Source organism: Fringilla coelebs, assembly GCF_963513975.1.
Source record: "Fringilla coelebs genome assembly, chromosome: 11".
NCBI lineage: Eukaryota > Metazoa > Chordata > Aves > Passeriformes > Fringillidae > Fringilla > Fringilla coelebs.
Window position 1 is genome coordinate 16,276,221 of NC_140037.1, and position 21,987 is coordinate 16,298,207.

The window sequence follows — 21,987 nt, forward strand, 5'->3', positions numbered from 1 at the left end:
TCCCACTGTGCTCCAGGACTGGGGCTGAGCCCTAGGCTGGGCAGAGGAGGATAGGAGCCAGTTCCTTGGCTGCTTGTCAGCTGAATGGGCTGGGAATGCTCTGGGCACCCTGGCATCACAGCCCTTCCTGGGCCAGCCCCTTAAACCTGCGGGAAGGGAAAGAACTCGGAGGTCTGCTCTGCACTGCTGACAAAGCTCTCAGCTGCTGCCCCACCCCAGGCTGTGTGTTTAATTTCCTCAAGAGGAAGGAACTCTGTACAGCAGCTGAATCAGCTCTGGGCTCTGCAAACTCACCTCTATCACCCAAGGAGAGATATCTGCTAAAGCCAGTGTTACTGACATCCACAAACCCTCATGGACTGCTCAGCTGCTGGGTCTGCTCCCAGCTCTGGAAGTTGTTTGAATAAAATGAACACTGCAAAACTCAGGGGTGTCAAGTGGAGTTGCTATGCAGCTTTGGCACTTGTATGAGCACAACAGCATCCTAAACCCTCTGGCAGTGAACTCTTTAGGAGTGACTGAGCCACCTTGAGAGCAGCCTGGGCAGCATGTTGGAAAGGGGTTGAGGAGCAGCCAGCAGGGGTCCTCTCTGCCTCACTGCGCTCCTACCAGGCACTTGAACCCTGCTAGGTAGAGAAATGAGGCCAAAGAAAGAGCCTGGCTTGGCAGGCAGTTAACAATGAGGGCTGTTTTGTGTGTGCTCTAATCTGTGACCACTATCTGGGTGAGTACTGATGACTTCCATTTGCCCTGCGTGTGCCCTTTCCCTGCCCTCCAGCCCTCACCCCACTGGGAGTGGGGCCCTGAACCGCAGCTTCCGACAGGGCTGAGGGCCAGAACACAACAGGCTCAGCCATGCCCTGATTGACCAGGGCCAAAACACACTGCAGGGGGGTCTGACTACACTACAGGCTAAAGGAAGATGAACTGCAGGCTCAAGACCAGATGGGAAAGATCAGAATGTGCTGCTGTGAAGTTTGGTGTAGTCAATTTTTGTTTTGTTTTAGTCTTTTCAAAAAAGATCTTCTCTAACCAGAGCAAATTAACAAGCAAATACATTTAGACAAACTGGAGAACAATCAGATGAAGTGGATGTCTTCACATGGGCAGGGCTTTATTAATCCTGCACCACCTAATAATCTGCACACTGATATGACCTGGAATGTGGGCAGTTTTCTTTGAGGTCTGTAGAACACAGAAGTCTAAAATCTGAATGACAAATATTATGTTGTCTTCAGAAAGGAAGCATACAATAAATTACTGGTCCATTTGTCCAACTTTTATCCATAAAGTGACTCTGGAACAATATTTTTTTAATCCCTTCTTTGCATTTTTACCACCATCAAGGACTAGTTGTGCCAAACTAGTCTAGTTTCCCTTTTTGATAGGCCTAACATAGGAGGCAACATCCTCCTAATCAGCTTGAGGAAATAAAAGTTAAACATGGAGATAGATACACAGCTATTAAAAAAAACCCAGCAGGTACTTGACCACCCAGCAGGACAGCAAATGCTGCAGGAATCTGTCAGGGTAGCAGCTTTATTTAGTATTTGAAACCATCTGATCATCTGGAAGATGACCCTCTGCAGATTACAGCCAAGAAGGAATGCTTAGAAGGATCTTCAGGGACACAATTATGGAGATAGAAAATTGCAGCAATTTTCCAAAGCAAAACAAGTGACAAAAATGTGGTCATATAAAATCATCAAAAGCAGTCCCATTAGGCAGGGGAAAGGGATTTTACAGTGAGGAGGGGCTGACAGGACAGCAATGATGGTGAAAAGACCAGAAATCATAGAAAAACACAAACTGAGGTGCAGCTCCACAGCAAGCTGTTGCCACAGAAAGTAGCAGCTATGATTTCTGGGTGAATATGGGGAAGAGAGGACTGACAGCCAAAAAATGTAATTGTCCTGGTGGTTTGGGGATGATGCAGTCTGGCTTCAAGGGCAACACTGTAGAAGAGACCAATGGGAAAATAAATTATTTAGAAAACACAAGAGTTAAAAATTCAGGCTTTTTGGCTTTTTTCTAAAGGCAGAAAAGATCAGGGACAGAACTTGGTAGAATGATCAGGGTACAAACAAGATTCTGGTGAAAGGAAGACAAAGAAAAAGGCAACTTTATTTGCAGTAAAAATCAGCAGGTCAGTTGGTGGGGGAGTTTTGAATTAAGGAGAAAACAGCAGTGAGACAATATATCTGGGAGACTCTCCAGAAGAGTTTTTTTACAAGTTTGACAGATCACCAAGAGCACTCTGTCTTGGCACCACTCAGAAGATGAAAACATGGCAGGGGATGCCCTGACAACTCTTCCAGCCCTACCCAAGCTTTAGTAAATGGATGATCAATACAATTTTTCATATAGGCCATAAACAAAAGAATTACTGTTACACACCTAATAAAATGGCCCAATGTTCCCAAGGATTTAGAAACAGGATTTTTACTCCAAACCAAGCTCAAATACAGTCCTTGAAATCCCACAATACAGAAAGGCAAATGCCATTCTCTCTCTGCCTGGTGTGTTGCTAGCATTTCTACCTTTTATACCTCCAGGTTAAACAAGTCACAAAGTGTTGTATGCAAGAAAAGTGTGTTAAAAGTCAGCTGTGGAAAAATGTCAACTGATGGCTTAGTACCTGCCAATGCAGGCAAGGTTGTTTACAGCTGAATATTCTCCTAAAACATGACAGGGTGTGATATTTAAACTAAATAGCCATACCCCGAATAGTTTTCCCTGTAGCTGATTTTGACATTTGGAGGACCAGGCAGTTACACACCTTTTAGGAGTACTTTGCTGGCATTTTAGAAGTTTCCACATTGACATTTTATGTGAAGAAAGGAAACTAGCGAGAGGCTAAAAGGCTTTGAAGTACAGGAGGGAGAAAGTTCTCCAACAGGCAGAACAGACTAATTTTGGTGCTCTCTGCCATTTAAAAAAAAAATCAGTTCTAATGCTACAACTAAACAGGTAAAGAAGTCCTAATGACAGAGCTAAGTGTCTTAAATACAGCTCAGTTGTGGTGTTTCAGGACAGAGAACTTTGAGGCAGAAATTGCTGATAGCAGTTGCAGTAAATCACTAGGACACGATGCCCATTGCACAGCTTAATTTTTCCCACCATGGAGCACATATTTGGCTGGGTTTGGTTTTTTTTTCTTTCAGCACAGAAGATGGAGGGCCAGCTCTACTTTTAAAGCATTAGCTTAACCCTGGTTCAAGCTGCCCCTAACATTTGATCTAGCTTTGCAGATTTTGCCCAAGATTCCAAAAAGTGACAGCACCTGAACTTAACCAAACACCTTTCTCACTAAAGCTTTTAATCTCATCATGCAGTTAGCCAAAATAAACAGCTATTTTATTTAGCTGTTTGAGCCAAATTAAATAGAGGAAAATTGATATAACAAACTAAGAACATGATTACTGGAAGTCCTGGTTAAAGTTATCTTTTTGTAGCTGCTTTGTACAAGTCGTCAAAATAATTGCAGTATTTTAGCAAAAGCCAAACAAGCAGAGACTATTACTAGAGTACACTGGCTGGTTTTCAGCTCTGTGGTGACAGCAGCAATTATCTTTCCCCACTGGATTACTATCTTCAGAAAACTAAGCAATAACCAGAGAATGGCCATGGAAGAGGGTCCTTCAGTGATAAACACCACGAAGTTTACAAACAAAGAGAAAGGATTTCATTTACCTAACCAGCATACTGGAAAAACAGATTGAAAAAACCAACCCCCAAAAACCCCCATAAGTCATCAACAAGCTTTCAGGCCCTTACATGTTAGAAACCTGAGACAGAGTTTCCGGACCCAAGAGAAAGTTTCTCTTCCCCGTGCCACCCACCCAAAGCCACATTGCTTTGCTGTGGTAACTGTGTGGATTTTGTTACATCATGTGATCTGAGCCTCCTGCTACCACCTTGATTCAACAGCTTGCAGAAAGTTCATCCAAATAGAGAGATTTTAATCTGGTTTTGCATCTGGATTTTCAGTATTATCTAGATGCTACATTTCTACAGCTGGCAATGCTCCCCCAAAACATATTTTACAAATATTGTTTAAAACAGAAGTATTTGGGGATTATCTTGATGAACCTTCAGTAGCCCAGCAGAACTGCTCCTCCCAGACCCACCTTACCTGTTCCTGGGCCTGCAGATCTCAGCTGCTGCCCGACCACAGCACTTGGGTGAGAAGGAGGGAGGGAGTTTTCTGCAACATCCTGACCATATCTGGACTTCCACCCCCTACTCACCTACATCCTGTTCTTGCTTGAGTGAGTGGAAAACCCTCCAAAACAAAAAAATCATTCTGTTAATTTTTTTTCTTTAATAATGAAAAAACAAATTCAAAGGAAATTCTGAGTATTTGAAGTTCCAGCTCAGAAATAAGTTTATTGAATACTTTCCAGTGAATGGAAATACCCAACCTGTGAACAGTTCTACCCAGTAAGCACTGAAACAGTGACTTACACTTCAGTGTTTTCCTCTAGAACTTCTTTCAACTGTGTCATATCATTCCTTAACCAAAAAAAAAAGAACAAAAAAAATAGAAATTAATTGTTCAATTTCTCAATGATGCCAAATACAGAAAGCTGAGATTATTTAATAGAATATATTAAAATAGGAAAAGGTCACTTACAGGGAGTGATTAAAATCATTGTTAGTCATTATTATCACCACCAAAACTGTAGAATTGTGAAAGAGAAACATGAAAGTCTTGTTTTTGATGTCATGGCTTATATCTTAATTTTGAATTATCTGCTCACTGAAGGGAACTAAGAAGCCTCTCTCTGAATCTTTCCAAGAAGCCATTACTAATGTGTTTATTTGGCACTTGAATATATTTGGGTCTAAGTGACAAGTTGATGGCCTTCTCAATAACCTCAGCAGCTAACAAAGATGTAAAATACTGAAGATACCTTGGGGAAGGCTGCAGCAATTTCAGTCAAATTCCACTTTGATGGTTTATTAGGTCTCTATGGCACTGAAATAATGTGCCAATGTCAGAAAGTAGAATGGCCTTGAGTAGAGAGGGTGAGAGCCCAAACCCTGTGCTCAGCTCCATCTGTGTTCCACTATCCCAGCCAAAACCATGGCCATGCCATCCATCCACAATGGACTCTTAAAACAATTCTCTTAAAAGGAAAGAGGGCAAAGCAACTCAGCTTTTCTTCTCTGGGTTCTGCATGCTTCAAACGTGGTTCCTCATTAAAAATCCATCTCTTTGGCCTCAGTTTAATCTCCTCAACCCAAGAACAAAATGCCATGCCATTACACTGAAAAGCATTCAATCACATTTATTCACTCTTTGAACAAATTTACAGATCAAGGAACTGCAATGAAGAAAAAAATAAATCATAGCAAAATTTGGATAATTTCAAGCTAAAAAAGATCTTACCTTAAAAAAAACCATGTTTAAAGGTGAAACTATATTCAGATACTTGCTTTACATGCTGAAATACAGGCTCAATAAATGAATCCATGAGGAAGTGTCAACTAGTGTTATTCAAAACCTTTCTATATACTGACTTAAACCATCCTTAGCATTTAAATCTTCCTTTTGGCCTAACACCTTCCATCCTTTTTTTTTCCCATTCTATGGCTTTTCAAATTTGTTTGGGGATTTTGGTTGGTTTGGGGTTTTTTTTTAAAGGAACTCAATTTTGTTTTTTTCATAGACACCAGCATAAAAGTCAAAAAAATTTAGGGGTAAGTACTGATTTTCCTAGATTGGTATGCTGAAAGCTAAAAAACTTTGTATTGCACTGTTATGCTTACTTATCTTGAAACTACACATTTCTGTCTAGTGGTCTATGTTTAGCAACATTCCAGATGAGGTAGACTGAAGGAATATTTATCATTGCAATGACATCAATGTTGCAGAGGGAATGAATTCAGCAAGGAATGTAATTACTCTTTTCCTCATGCTATTCCTTAATCTCTGGAATTTCAGAGAGTGCTACTAGCTGACTTTGTATAACCTGAGTTTTTTCTCACTGAAATCCCTGAGGCTTTATTTTTATTTTGTCTCATGTCAGGGTTTTTATAGCCTGATTGGAGGTAAAAGGCATATGCTAATAAGGGATCTGCTAGTTCTGCTACATTTCCCCTCCTCTTTCTACCACTAACAAAAGGAGGATAAGAGACATGGACAAAAACCGTATTTGAGGGGCTCAGGGAACAATGGGTAAAGAATTGGATTTATTGATAGGGAGGGAATACATAAGTGCATAAAAGATGCACACTTGTAGATAAAAAGCATGTGGCACTCGTCCCACTTCTTGCAGAACAATATGTTCTAAAAAATATAGCATTTATTTTCACTTTTTTGACTGAATGGAGTTTGAAGACAGGGATGAACTTTAAAAGGTTAGTAGCTATAAAGTCTGCTCCTAGAAAGCCTATCAGGAGATCTCTTCCCAGTCTGCTAAGACTGCCCATGTCCATGACTCACATGTCTACACTTATCTGGAAGGAGCAAGAAATCCCTGAGCACTAACCATAAAGGGCTTCCATGGATCCTTTTCTCTCCATTCCATTATCTTCTTCCTCCAGCACAATCAAGGTACCACTGTAACTAACCTAGCAGCACGGGGCAGAAACTAATGCTGAGAATGCAGAGCAGAAAATGTCACAGTTGTCCAGAAAACACCTGCTGAGCTTTGCTGGGTAAAGAACCCTCAAAACAAAATCATCAAAGAATGAACAAAACAACAACAAAAACAACTGTCAAACTGTTACAGTAAAATGCAGAAGAAATATTTTTTAAAAAGTCAAATCAGCACCTTGTTCTACATTGCTAAGTCCTAGAGGGGAAGCTCAAATCAGAGTCTCATCCCTATAGAAAGAATAAAACTCATCTCTTAGAAAACGGGTCAAGGTTGTCACCCCCTCCTCCCCAAATCCATCAGTTTGGCAGTAAGGATGGGTCTTGAAGCCTTTGAATTAGTTGGGTTTCAGTGGTTTAATATTTGCTAATCTCTTTGACCACAGCTCCTTAGACTCATGCATCCATCCTGATATTTTTGCTGGACAGGCCCAGGACAACTTAGCTGCTAAAAATCAGGTGTCTTCAGGCCAATATGGCCAAAGTAGAATCACAGTCTGGTGAGACTCAATACAGTTATCTGCTACTGCACGGAACAAGCAAAAAAAATTCTATTTCTCACTTTACACAAAGTATCATTAACCCAAGAAGGCCATGAAGGCAAGGCACCTGAGGACAGGCAATTGACAGGATAACAAAACTAAGCCTTTTTTGTGAATATTCTGAACACCAGCTGGAAAGCAGAGGCTTTTCATACACATTTTCAAATTTAAAAAATACCCTCTTTGTTGGGATTTGACCAAACCCCAGCCGATGGGCAGAAGCACAAGAAGCTCAGTCCATAAGTGCCCTCCAGAGAGTGCCCAGCCCAGGCACACACAGGGTTATCCACAAACAGTCCATGCTCTGCCATCCCACCTGGCAGCAGCTCCACCTGGCAGCACTAATGAACCATCCCACCTACTGCAAACAGAGCCAAATCCTTCAGAGAAGTCACCGTGCTTGCTCCAAAAAAACCCCAAACAACCGGGACAGTCTGGTGTGAGGCACAAACACGAGTGCAAGTGGCAGTGACAGCTGCAGGGCAGAGCTGGCTGAAGCCAGAGCAGGGAACCCACAATGCAGTCCCATGGATTACACACAGGCTCATCCTGACTGAGCTCAGGTGGGCATTTCTGGCAGAGGTGGAAGAACAGCCACTGTCAGTGATGCATCTTCAGAGAAGGAAGAGCTGGCCAGAGCCTCACAGGCCTCTTCACATCTACAGTCACCTGAGGTACAGGAGCAGGAATCAGCTTCCTCCTCTTTCACTGATAAAGCAGAGTCTACCTGTTTTCTTTTTCAGCATTAGTGCTCTCTGAAGTTTCTGTTAAAATTAAAGAATGAATTTCTTCTTCTATAATTAACCTGTCAAAAGCATTCGTGGGATCATCCTTAGCAGAGCTCTGAAAGAGAGGAACAACATTTTAAACAGTATTTCCTCATGGCAAGTGTTGCTTTTTCACCCCAGTAAGACTGACCCCAGCATAATACCCTGTATTGTGGTGGAAAGCCAAGGTAGCTGGGAACAAAATGTGCTTTTCAGAGCCATGGCTTGGGCCTGGCTGACAGAAGAGATGTCCTCTGGAGATGAGGAATTGAAGGCTGGTCCCCACCTTAAGGGTGCTTCCAACTACAGCCAAGCAGGTGAAGCTCAGGCAGGAGGATGGAGAGCTGAGCATGTACACACTTTGTAGAGTTTTAACTGAGCACACTGAGAAAATTACTTGGGGCAGTAACAAAACACTTGTGAAAGCACAACAAAGTGTAACAGCTACCACAGTCATGGCCCTCGTGGCCAAGAGTCCCATCTGGGAGAACAACATTCTTGTCAAGGTTTGAATTAGAGCTTGTCAGTGCTCTTCTCTCTGGATTTTTATAAAGGGCTAATTAGAGAGATTTATTTAAAAATAATTTCCTTAATGGTATTATGTTTATTTTTCCCGAAATAAGGCACCACTGCAAGCCTTTCATCAACCAGTGCCTGAAACAATTATAGCTGTTTTTGTTCTTTTGCCAACAAGAAGCTATATGTCTGATTTACTTTCTAGCTAACAGACTATGATAAATGTGAGAGTGCTAAAAACGTTCGTTTCTGGACGTCAAACACAAATAGCTTAATTCAGCATCATAAATATGATTAAGTAGCAGAAAGACACGAATGTTCAGTAAAAGTCACTTAATGGAGTTGTAAAAACAAAACCAAAAATCCTCAAACCAAAACCCACACAGCAAAAGAAGCCTGACAATCAGAAAACTGCCACCCAAAAAACCCCAGCCTGAAACAAATTTAAGGGACTAGTAGCTGGAGTAACAGAATAATGCAATTCTATTAATCGAACTAGAAAAGTACAGTTGGGGGTGGGGAAGGAAATCTAAGTTTTGGGTAATTGTTACTGAACAACTCCTAGTATTGTAAAATACCTAATCTTTATAAGATATACTTACTTATACACAGTTAGTTTTAAGACAGACATAGGAAAAACAAGACTACAAGCCCAGAGATCCCAGTTCAATAGATTTGTTGACCCAACAGCTTCTTACCAACCTGGGAATCCTCGTTCTGCTCTCCAAACATGCGCTTAAGAATTTCTCTAGGGTCTGGGATTGGTGGAAGAATTAATATCTTCAGCCTTCGTGAAGGTAAAAACAAAATATTTAGATGAAAGATATACTAATTCAGAAATCATTTTAAAACCACTAAATCATTTAAAAATGTCAAAATCATGTTTGGGTACAGTAAAGAAAATTTGTGGAGTCAACTTTGTCATCACTGGCCAGGCTTCATTCTCTGTGCAAATCTACCCATTTCTTATTTTTACTCCCCAAAACAGAAGGGGAACATTGACATAGACAAATTCTAAATAACTTTCATCCTGACAAAACAGCAAATGTAGGGAGATCAATATTTACCTTTTTAGATAAACAAGTAGAATTATTGTAGATACTGCTACTATTAATGGAATGGTAATTATTAGAACAACATAGATTGTAGAGTCCCTCTTCTCACCTGGAAAACAGAAATTGTAGAAACTTAGGGATATTTTGAGAGGCTTTTTAGGAACAATGACAACAAAATAGTTAATTCTCCAATTTGTTCATAGACTTTTTCAAGTACACTAGCACTTTTGTAGGCAAGGACCATCTTGTTTTCCAAAGATGGGATTATAATGTTGATGTGTTTGGCAGGGAAATGCAAATGAGCAAGACTCAGGGCTGAAAAATTGGTTACACTGGACTTTGCAAAGCTCCACAAATGGCACCACTACCAACAGCAGCACAGGCTGGGACTGGTGGAGCTGCTGAAGGACAAGAGCTCTTCTGCCCTCTTTCACTCAAAATTAAACAGGTACATAAGGAGATGATCTTTGACTCCCATTTATTCAGCAGACAGAAAGGTATTAAATGCCTTACAGATGAAGAGTACAGTGCAGCACAGTGCAGGGACAAGTCTCTCACCAATGCTCTTTTCCTCGCTCCAGTCACTTTGGAGATGGCTGTTGTAGCACTCCCACTTGGGCTTTGCTCTCACTCTGAAGCTGTACTTGCTATTTGCATCAATGCCAGCAATTGACACAGAATTCATTTCAGACTAAGGCAAAAAAGAAAAGGCAATTTGCTTTGTTCAATTACAGCGTATTCTCAGTCACTTCCAAGACTATTTACATTGTGCAGCTCATGTAATCTGAATGTTTTGATGGAAGACCTTTTTATGACTATGAAACCTCATTAAAATAGGACATAGTGGAATTTAACAAGCACAGAAGGCCTAAATGCACATTCCAAAGCTAAGATTTAATCTCATTCACTGCTACATCTATCATGCAGCACTTGGCATCAATGATTAAACTAAGAGTTAGCATTTGGAACGGTGCCTTGTTAATTTTTTTTTCCTTTTTCTGAGAAACATCTGTGATTTACCTTGCATTCTTGTCAGGGCAGCATAACCAACCATACCAAAGTGTTCTGTGATGCCTCTACAAAGAGCACACACTAGACAGGATCTAACTGCACTTACTTTTTATCCAAAATAGCAGTTTCCTGGGGAATGTTGCTAGCATTCGAGTTTGGGGTAGAATAAACAACTAAACATGCTCCACAGGAGAAGACTGCCACTCACTTTGAAATTTACCATGTTGTTTTTACCATTCTGATCAAACAGTACATTTAGGCTGGCTATGGACACACAGCACGAGTCCATCCAGACACTGAACTCAATGCTTTTTATGTGCACACTAAAATCAGTGTATCTGAGGGTGCACCCCTCCACCCTCAGTCTCTATCCCCCTGCTTTTCTCTGTGAGATTCTCTGTTCCTGTGTGCACCAGCAGCTGATTTTTCTTTAGGGCAATCAGGTCACAGCATTTAAATCCAAAGGTGCCACATGACCACAGAGACCAAGGGCAGGAAAACCCAACACCAGAACACCAAAGCCCATATGCCTGAGAAGCAGACAGGCACCATTCCTGATAGTTTAGTAAATCCCTCTTTATCAGACTGTTCTCACACACGAACAAATTGCCCTCACAAATGATGGGAAGGATTCATAAGACTTGCATGAATTTTGAGGTACAGCTTTTACTAACATAAACCTACAGTATCAAAGAAAAATCCTACATTCACAGAGCACTTCCAGCTCTGGCACCCGACCCAGTCACATGCAACTGCTCATTTTCAACTGCAAATATTTCAAAAGATTCACAGAAAAAAAAACAGCAATGAAAACTTACTGCAATTATCTGACCAGTGTCCAAATCACCATTGCAATACTTAACTTCATACTGTAAACAACTTTTTGGAAAAGTTTCTGATTCACTCCACTTTACATCAATTCTATCATTAGTCCTCGACAATGTCAGTTGTCTTGGTGTGGCAGGTTTTACTGAAATGCAAAATGGAATAATTAGTTCAAAAGTCTATTTCACTGCTTACAAAAATTGCTCAGTCCTGTACTGCAGAATATTACACTTACACCAGATTAAGAAGAGAAAGAGGAAGAAGTCAGCACCAGTAAGTAAAAAAAACCAGAGTAAATCCAACTAAAGAATAAGATTAGAATAGAAAATTACCCCTCCCCCTTCCTCCCAGACACCCATCCCAGAGAAAACAAGCTCTTGTCTGTATAATTTCAAATCAAAGGTCAGCAGAAGGGAGCATGTAGTCTCATTGTCTCATCCATACTTTATGAGGTGAAGTTTCTCAAACACAATGTACTACCAAATTTCTTATTTTAATTATATTTTTATGATGTGATGTTAAACTTACCAAGGGTGGTAGGATTTTTACTTGCACACACAGGCCCAACTTCTTCAGAATCACCTCTAATCAAAATACTTATAGCAGGATAAGTTCTCCTGTCTTTTGGGAAGGTAAGATTGAAAATGCATTCAAAGATTCCTTGGTCTACAGAGGAGTTGCTACAGTTCTTAGGGCCTTCCAAGCCATCAAACCTAGAGGAATAAATTATTCTTGTAAACTTCAGAAGAAAAGGACAGCAAGGGGAAGGCTTGTTTATAAACATGTGCCACAAATTCTAAAGACTGATACTGCATTAAAGCCATGCTATAGCATATAAATAAGTAAAGCTAAGCAAAGTAAGCAGCCTCTGATTTATCTCAAGCTTTAGAGTCCTGTTTTTGTGAAGAGCACCAAGGAGCAGAAAGAGAGGCAGGCTTGCTTTATATCAAAAAGAACAACTGCTGTCAGCTTTGGTTCACATTTTCCACATAGGAGAACAATTCCAAGGAGTAAAGAATATTTAGAAAACATCCTAATTTGGACCACTTCTTGTCAGCAGAATTTCATCTCTGTGATAGAATGAGCTGATCAATCTTTAGCTCTGCCTCAAGTATCACAGCTCTTGAGACAGCTGTTTTACCTATTTACCTGATTTGATTTTCAAAATGTCAGTATTCCCTTCCAATAATAGAGAAGTTAGGAAGACAAACCTCATCCTTGCTTCTCTTTGTTGCCCAAGTCTCAATGAAAATACACCAGTAGCCTTTCCTCCCAGGAAAAGCAAAACAAAAAACCCCACCTCAGTGGTATTGTGGAAAATGTATCTTTCAGTCTAAAATTGAAGTGTTTTCTTAGTTTTTGGCTTTAAAAATCTAAAATTATTATTCTTTCAAAGCAGCATGAATTAAACCACTTTGAAGTCACTGCAGCTACATCTTCCATTCAGGACAGGTTGAAACTATATAGCTCAAATCTAAAGCATTATTCCAGTAAGTATTGCTCTACACAGAAATTCAGATCATCAACCCTGCATTGGTCCTGATCTTACAACAAAGAAAAAGTCTGAGCAGCTGCCTAGACAGGGAGCAAATAGTCCCCCCACATTTAATGAAAGCAGCAAGTTTTGTGCTGTTTGCTGCCCAAATGCCCTGAACTGAACAGCTGGCCTGTGAGACTGCCACTGGAGAAGAAGAGCAAAAAGTTTATGCAGTTAGCTCAAATAAGACAGAAAGCTGATTTAAAACTACTCCATGGGGCTTTCGAAAAGGAAACTCCACTATTTCTACAGAAGCTAATGCAATCTGGCATTTCACAAGCCCCATCAAGGTGCAGAAGTATGCATAGATCAGCATGTACAGCTATCAATGCCAAGAGCTGGCTCACACAAGTCTGTTCCTTGGGAACAAGACACCATTTATGGCTGTCCACTGGCCAGCGGGGAGGATGATGATAAAAAGATGTTCTTCATAGCTTTAAAGGTGAATCAGTTATTTACAACACTGAAGATGCAACCAGAAGTACTGCTAAGAGTTATTAATGCTTTCATACCATTTCCCAATGGTTTATGAGCTGACACATTGTGAGTGATCCTAACTTAAACATCCTGTTTTCTTGGACTGCAAAGAAAGCAACTAATACAATGGTCTAACTTAGTTCTTAATTATTCCCTCTTTGAATCAAGTGCCCAAATAGAAAAATAAAGAAAGCAATAGCAGCTGTGTTAATCTGGGCTACAGAAGCAGACACAAAGCAGTTATATCAACTTTCCAAAAAGTCTTGGCCACAGCAGCTTCTGACCCCCTCAGTGGTGAAGTTTTCTGTTGGATGGGACTGAGCAGTAACTTGGACACAATGCCCTGGGAACTTTAAAAGCAACAGGAAGCAGACAAGTGAAATGTGTCATGTAAAACTAAAGATTAGTCCTAGAGCACTTCAGAGCTGGGAAGACAAATCTCCCACGAACCAGTAGAACAAAGTGTAGTTGGTGTCACTGCTTGCGTTCTCCCCACGACGCCAGGTACAAGCCATGTACTCCAGATTGTGCCAAACACAGCCCAAGTCAACAGCAGCAGTGCCCAGAATACCTGCAAGGCAAGTTGGAAAGGTTCTCTAAGATTGATTTTGTCCAAGTTTTCTCTGCTGGTTCCAGAAGTGAAACATTTCATAACTGAAACTGGAAGGCAGAAATGGGTTGGTTACCTCTCAGACTACACTGCCTGTTCAGCACAACAAATGATGAATTCCAGCTGTTTAACGCTTGCAATAGCTGAAATCTCAGCAGAGTAACTTCGAGAGGCAAGCCAATCACAAGAGCACATCCCAGAGTTCACCATGGCCGAATTGCTACTTAGAGTTACCAGATATAAGGACAAGGTATTGAGTCAGGAAAATATTTATTTCCATTAATCTACAGGTACTTTAAAAAGTCCTGATGATCTGCCTCCCTGATCCTCCAGAACCCTTCTGGCAGACACCCACACAAGCTTGATAAGGCAACCACATGTGGTTTTCATCCACATCAAGTCATGCTCCTGGGACAGACTTTTAGGCAACAAGCTCATTTTCTTGCTGTACATCCTAACTTCAAGTATTCAGCAAAATAGCTTACTCCTCAAAGTCTGCTCCCTAATAGTTCTGCTGTGGACCCCACACTTTTGCACACCAAGAAACAAAAAATACTTTTTCTCTATTCATTTTGCTATGCTTTGTAGACCTCACTCATCTCTTGAAAAAGACAGAACCCTACTACAATTATTTAAGTAATTTATTCAACAAGTTATTAAATTTACTACATTCCTCCCTCCTACATAAACAAGTATAGAGTTATTTTATGGGCTTCTGTTTATACAGAAAAATCATATAAAATAAACTGATTTAGATGTTGGTCATGAAGGCAGCAGGCTTAATGGAGTCAGAGCCATCTCTTATGCCACAACCACCAAAACCAAAGCAGCTTGCACTCCATTCCTGGGTTTAGATGGGGGGAAGAAAACCAAAACATCTGTCACACCATCTCAGACACATGGGAATTCCTGCCAGTGTCAGGATACATTACAGCCCTTCAGAAAGAAGGGCTCCAAGGAGGCAGAAGACAAGTAACAGGAACGACACTGCTGTTTTGGAAGAGCATTTAAATTTTACAAGCTTGCCCAGAAGACTCTAAGCATCATAAGACCCCAGTAATGTTTAAAGGTGGTATAATCATTCTGTTTAAGCTCTATCAACAAAACCACCCCTTGTGCCTGGTATTTCTCTATGATGTATTTTATGATTTCTTGTTGAAAGATAAGAGAAAAAGCCATGTCTCCTCAGGCCAAGAGGGGTCTGGCCACTGCTGGCATTACCTTTTGGCAGAAGGGAGGTCTCCACCCAGGGGCTGGGCTCGCTGGTGCTGTCATTCTTGCATTCACTTCTCACTCTGAGGCTCATTTCCTCGTTCAAGTGCGCGTCCGTCACACGGAACCGGCTCTTACTCCACTCCTGGGTTTAGATGGGGGGAAGAAAACCAAACATTTGTCACACCATCTCAGACACATGGGAATTTCTGCCAGTGTCAGGACATATTACAGCCCTTCAGAAACACTACAGCTCAAAGCCAAAGCAAACCAGTGTCTGGCTATGTGGGAAGCCTCAGCATCCCTTGGTTTTGCTTTTTTCTTTCTCAGGCACAATGAGAACTCACAAAGAAGGGCTACTCCTACCCCTGTGACCTACAGACATAAGCAAAGGCTACAGAGAGATCAAGAAGTAAGTATAACAAGGGGGAAAATGATCCTAGAAAAGGTCTGCATGGATAATACAAAATAAGCATGTTTATACTACAGCGGTATAAACAGGCACTTCCAGATCTGACCTTCACCTTTCTGTGTGTGTGCACATGAGGGCACGACCAACAGAATGAAGAACATTGGAAGACACAACCAAAAAGCAGTGAGATGAGTTTGGATGATTTAAGGAGCAAACGAAAAACCTACCAAAACAAACCCATAAATGGCTATTAAAAGCAGTGACACAACATCAAGCCCAAGTATCTCGTGATCTTCCATTTTGAGTATGTTTCCATGAGAAAAAGGCTCACCCTTTTATCACACATTTTCTTGAGCATCTTTTGTTGGCCTAGTAGAATGCTTTTTATTTAAGTGGAAACTGGGTATGAAACAAATATCTTTGTTATGGCCAAAGAATGCTGTAACCAGTTGTATATAAAAATAACAAATGTTGGCACTAATGAGCAGATGGCGAGGGTCCCTTGCAGTGAGATCAGGTGTTAAAAAGGCCCCAGTTCAATGGCTGCTCCCACAAGCAGAGCCTCACCCATGGTAAGAGAAAACAGTGGGAGATGGGACTCCCCAGGGGTGGGGAATTCTTCCCACAGCAACCACAGCCTGTGACTCCAGGAGCGAGAGAGAGCTCCGAGCCCAGCCCAGCCCCTCACCCCTGAGCCAAAATGTCAAAGTTATCTCTGCCCTTCCCAAAAGAAAAACCCCAGCTAAGGGGCTGCAGCCAGCTGCACCCCTTCACCCCATCTTGGCCACTTCTTTTGTGCCTCTTAAGCACCAGTCGTTATCATCTCTAGCAACAAATTCAAGAAAATCTCCTTAAAAAAGAAAAAAAAAGAAAGAACCTGTTGGAGGTTAGGATTTTTTGTTAGCAAAAAGATGCAGCAAGATGTACAGTCTGCTTCATCCTGTCCTGTGAAACTGCTGACCCTCACTTCTTTCATTGCTGCTGACCTTAGTATCTATTAGACCCTTCCACAAACTTAGTCAGCCTCTTTAACCAAGGAGACTTTCTACTTGTTGATTTGTTAATGAATCAATCAAAATAGTTAAATAGGTTTCTGCTGTGTTAGCAGGTTCAACTGGCTCATCTAAAGGTCCAATAAAGATTATCAGAGATCATTAGTATCAAAATGAAACATCACTCTTTTAGTAGTGACATTAAATCAGCTCAGCTATTTGGAAAACCAGTCACAGAATTATAAAATGCTTTGGGCTGGAAGGGAGCTTAAAGATCATCCAGTTCCAACCCCCTCGCTGTGGGTTCCTGTGTTCTGCTAGAACAGGTTGCTCAATTCTCCATCCAAACTGGCCAAACCACATCCCTACTCATGTCTAGGATATCCTGGAGCTGTGAGAAAAAATACAGTGGTTAAAATGAAGAGGCCAATGTAAGCATCAGGCTGTAAGACTGTAACAGGGCTCAACAGCAATGGACTGCTTCAAGAGGCATCACATCAATTGTAACCATATCTGAAATAGCAGCACTGCCTCCCCCACAGCTGACATCTACCAAAGGCTTCAAATTCCCAGAACGTGGAATAATGTATTTATTTTCTTACTGGCAATAAATTTTAAAAATACTTGTCCTACAGTCCATAGCAATGGGCACCATGGCAATGCCCTGTCCAAACCACAGCTAACCCACAGCAAGGAGCACATCTGGGCTGCAAACCATCCAACACAGAAAACCAAAGCCCAAAACAAATGAGTTATATGACTTCTGTTCCAGGCAACAAACATGCACCATATTGTCTTCAAAACACAACCCTCCCATAAATAATTGTAATTGCAGGGAGAGGGTAAAAAAAAAAAAATGGGTGAATGTTAATTCTTGGCATTATCTCCAAAAGATGCAATACTGTCAAACTACAACTAAATCTGCATATCTCTTTAAACTGAGTCCAAAGTAAAGGAGAAAAGCCTTTGCAAATCCCCATTTAACTCTTGAGTATGTAGACTGCCCTGTATCTATGTTTTCTAGAAAGCTGCATAAACAAAGACCGAAAGGAGACTTCTCCCATTATTATTACAGTACTTCTGTGTTACCATCAGCAGACAGTTATCAGAGAGCAACAAACAGATTTTTCTGATCTGAAGATCCCATATGCTGGTATGATTCATTTTTGAGGTTTTGATCCCATGATAATGAAATGCTATATTAAAATTGTATTTATATATGTGTATATGCTCTCCCACACGGAGTTTTATAACAGTAAGTCATTTACTAGAACACAGAGCTCAAAGAGCTGATGTACTTACTCTTCTGTCCTCGGGAATCCCATTAATGATGATGTCACTGGAATACTCCAGGTTGCAGCTACTGCTGATGTTCTCTGGGGGGTTCCATGTCCAGTTCAGAGTACAGATATGGGTAAATGAATAGTTCAAGTTGGATGGAGCTGGAAGAACTTTTGCTCCTGGAAGAAAGGAGTTACCAGTGTAACACTCCTGCTGGGCCACACTTTACCATTAGTAATACTGACAGATTTTTAACTCTCTGACAGAAAAGAACACAAATAACTTCTCAGCTTTGTCAGCTGATGTTTTCTATCAGATAACGTACTGCACACTAAAGTGTTTCTATTATTCTTTTATTTCAACTCATAAATAATATAAATATGCATAAATTAACTGAAAAGTAATATCAAGAAATTGTAGCCTGCAACAATGCAGTGGCTGTGTACTCGAGCTTTTGCACGTTGCAGGAAGATGAATCACATGCTGAAACTTTAGTAAAAACAGTATATACATTTTGTGGAGCAATTAATACCATGTTCTCCCCAAAAGTTATCCATCAGCATAGTTTTAAAGAGAAATCCTTAAAAAGACAAGTGATTGCATCTTGCAAGAAACAGCTGTATGTTAGAAGCACAATCTAAGCAAAGACTGCAAGCAAAGCAAAGATTGCCAACGCAAGAATGTGAAAAAACAACAAGGAAACCACATTGCTTTCTCAATTACCTATTAAAAATATAATGCTATGTTCTGGCACAGTAGCAAAACCAGTGTGGGACACAGTAACTAACTTACTGCTGCCACACTTCAGTGGTCCATTTTTTATCTCCCCAAAAGCCAACAAGAAGCAGAGCAGGGCTATGACTCAGAAACGGTTGCAGAGATAAATCCATTTGTGCATTGACCCTTTGTTATGGTGTGCACTGAGTCAATGCCTACTCAAGACCCATCACAAAGCTTGAAGATCATAGTAGAAAACAAAGAAGGGAAATATGACAGGAAATGGCAAACTTCCAGGAAAAAGTAAAGTACGTGTCAGACATCAATTCTAGAAAACATCACCAACTGGGAATTCCCTAAAGAAGTAAAAGTGAACTTTGTTTTTTTAAAGGGCTACTCTAATATGTACTATGAGAAGATGTTGAACCAGAAGCCAAATTTCTGTTTCTCAGGGTATCTTGAGGTATCATCACTGAGCCACCACCACTTCTCAGTCTGTGGACTAACAAGAGCGTACCGTTGTTACTCAATAGTTTCACAAACACTTCAAATAGATATCAGCTCGTGCTGCAGGTCTTGCAGGGAACCAAGCTCAGGTTCCTGGGAGCTGGTCCCGGGGGACAAGCTCAACCCATCCCAACACTGAAGAGAGCACACAGGAAAAGGGCAGAATAATTCCATCAAGATCAGCTTTCCCATCCAGGTCACGGTGCAGCCCCATTTCCTTCTGCTAGCACAAGGAAGAGGGAAGATAGAGAAGCAAAAGAGCTTCCTTGAGCAACAATTCTTCTCAAAGCATCCATGACACCATTATTTTACATTTCCTGAAAGCCAGAGTAGCTAAATCTTGAAGGGAATTCATCAAACTTCTGGAGCTCTCTCAGACCTTTGCATAGTTCAAGGACAGGCAATGGTAGAGATCAGGCACCATTATAATCCATGTGTTTGCACAGATAATGGATGCTTGCACAGATAATAATTACAAAGATTCACTGATTTAGTTTGAATATGCTTAGCTTGTTTGAATACTTAAAATACTTTAAAAATATTTAAAATATTTAAAATTTTGGGGATTTTTGTTTGAGCAGAAAAGGGAAATTTTTATTCTTGCAAAAATACAGTCTCCAGTGAGAAAACTGAACGTAGCGAGCACATCTTTGCCTATTACCTCTTCCACTAACAAAAACATACAACAGGCTTTAGGAACAGCCTTGGGGCATTAAGTTTGAAAATAATGAGTCCTCTTAATCATATAAAAAAAAAAAATTCAACAAGAGTACACAGCTCCAAGCATTCCATCTTGTCATGCTTGAACTTTTACCTACAACAGCCAAAAAACCATAAAAAAAGTCATCCCTGATTTCTACTTTGAAGTTCTAAACATTTTCTTCTAAAAGGTTTGATTAGAAGCCATTGCACTTAAGTTTGTGGATTACTAGCCATACAAAGAAATGCTAATATTTACAGTTTATAAATTAACCAGTAAATCGTATTAGCATAAAAAGTTTAAATCTACTAGGTTTTCAAATAATCTACTGAATTTTGAAGCTCATGTTTTAATGTTTTTAATTCAGCTTTTATTCATAGATTAAGCCAATCTCTTACTTTTGTCTTTGTAAATACAGTCTTATGCTCGTTATTAACATTTCTGTAGCAATTTTGCAGAACAACTTCATGACCATCTACAAAATGTAGGCAAGCCATTATTTCACTCTTAAAAGGCAAAATCATGGTGATGCTTCTAAGAAAAGAGGAAAAGCCGTAGCCAGCAGAGATTTCATAAGGCATAAAAACATATTATTTCCGAAAGCCCTAACCAGGAAACATCAGCAAATCCTTTGCTTCAAGTACCACGTGAGAGTGTTGTAAAGTAGCATCAAGCTCATAATATTTTTATTTTGTCCTTCTGCATTCTCTGAAAGTTGATTTCATAGTGATAAAGTTGATTTCATAGTGATAAACTGAACTGCAGACAGCTGAAAAATAACATTTCGTTAATGTCTATAGCTGGGTTTTTGGATAACATGAGCAGAGAATAAACCTTCAAGCCTGAGTCCTTATGAAGCCCTCGCAGACGCGCACGCATGTTTCCTAAAACTAAACATTCGTACTTCCAAAATCGGGAAGAGTGAAGGAAGAGCGAAGGCGCAGGGCGAGGGAGGCTCTGCGTGTCCGCACCCGGCGGAGCCGCTCCCGCACCGCCGCAAGACGCGGACACCGGGAGGAGGGCTGGGGATTCTCCTTGGGGTTTAAAGGCAGAAACTGTCCCGGGAAACGAAGATGGAGCTTAAAACATTTCCGCCACCCCTGCCAAAAGCTGCCTTATTGAAAGGGGAGAGCAGATTTTCAGCATCCCCGCTCCCGGTAAACGACAGGGCAGGGAGCGCAACCGGCACTCCCTCACACACGGCTGACGAACTTCGGGCGATTTCTACTACAAAATGAAAGTAATTCCCTTACATCCGTGCCCGCATTTCCCTTACATCCATGCCCGCATTTCCCTTACATCCATGCCCGCGTGTGTGCGGAGCCACGGCCGAGCCGCCCAACCCACGCACGAGGAGAGCCCGGAGCGGCCGCTCCAGCACCGGCACCGCGCCCGCGGCCACGGAGCGCAGCCGGCAGCCGCTCCCGAGCTCCGCCGGCCCGTCCCCGCCGCCCATCCCGCTCCTACCTGCCGCCGTCGCCGCGGCCAGCACCCAGCAAACGGCGAGGAGGAGCGGGGAGGGCAGCGGAGCTGCTGCGGGCACAGCCATGCCTCGGCCGCCCCAGCGCGGCCGCTCGCTCCCACTTCCCGTCAAGGGGCCGGACCAGCCGGGAAGGGCGGCGTGATGGGACGGGACGGGACGGGACGGGACGACCCGCCCAGGTAATCCGAGCCGGGCGGGAGGGGCGGCCCGGCCCCGCCACCTGGGCAGCACCGCCCCGGGCCGCAGGGCTGTGCAGCGACGGGAGCATCCCCCGGGCGCACGCTGCTTGCGCTGCCTTCTCTCTGTTGTCACCCTTCTGTGCCCCATGTGCTGCCCCTGTACTGCCCCCCGCTCGCCCAGCACAGAGACACTTCACGCAATCGATTCGATTGGAAAAGACTCTGAGATCATTGAGTTCCCTTCCGCTGGAGCCGTCGGTGCCTCCCCGACCCCGGACTTGGCCGCGCTGCAATCGCGGAGCCGCAGGGACGCCGCGGGACGCGGGCGGTGCCCGCACAGCCCCTGCGGGGACCGCACCCGCTCCGCGGCCCCGCCGCTGCCCCGTGCCCTCCGTGCTTCCTCACATGGCGCTGCAGCGCGGCCACAGACTCACGGAGATCTCATTTCGCGAGTCAAAGTCGTTTTCCTTTTATAACTGGGTTCACATTTGTTTGCTACAGCTATTGAACCGTGCCCCAGACGAGGTATGGTTCATATCCTCTACCAGGAAAGCAGCTAC

At 42.0% G+C, this 21,987-nt stretch overlaps 1 protein-coding gene across 1 annotated transcript; it reads right to left on the bottom strand.

Annotated features, from left to right (window-relative positions):
* Positions 1 to 5,279: 5,279 nt before the first annotated feature.
* IL13RA1 (interleukin 13 receptor subunit alpha 1) lies at positions 5,280 to 21,363 on the bottom strand. The gene is made up of 10 exons (XM_084212917.1): positions 21,233 to 21,363; positions 17,863 to 18,020; positions 15,166 to 15,301; positions 13,785 to 13,905; positions 11,849 to 12,033; positions 11,314 to 11,465; positions 10,043 to 10,175; positions 9,497 to 9,593; positions 9,132 to 9,216; positions 5,280 to 7,989 (listed from the first exon to the last, which is right to left on the bottom strand). Exons 1-10 carry the CDS (start codon positions 21,312 to 21,314, stop codon positions 7,870 to 7,872), a joined length of 1,269 nt encoding a protein of 422 aa, XP_084069043.1. The 5' UTR covers positions 21,315 to 21,363; the 3' UTR covers positions 5,280 to 7,869.
* Between the last annotated feature and the right edge of the window lie 624 nt (positions 21,364 to 21,987).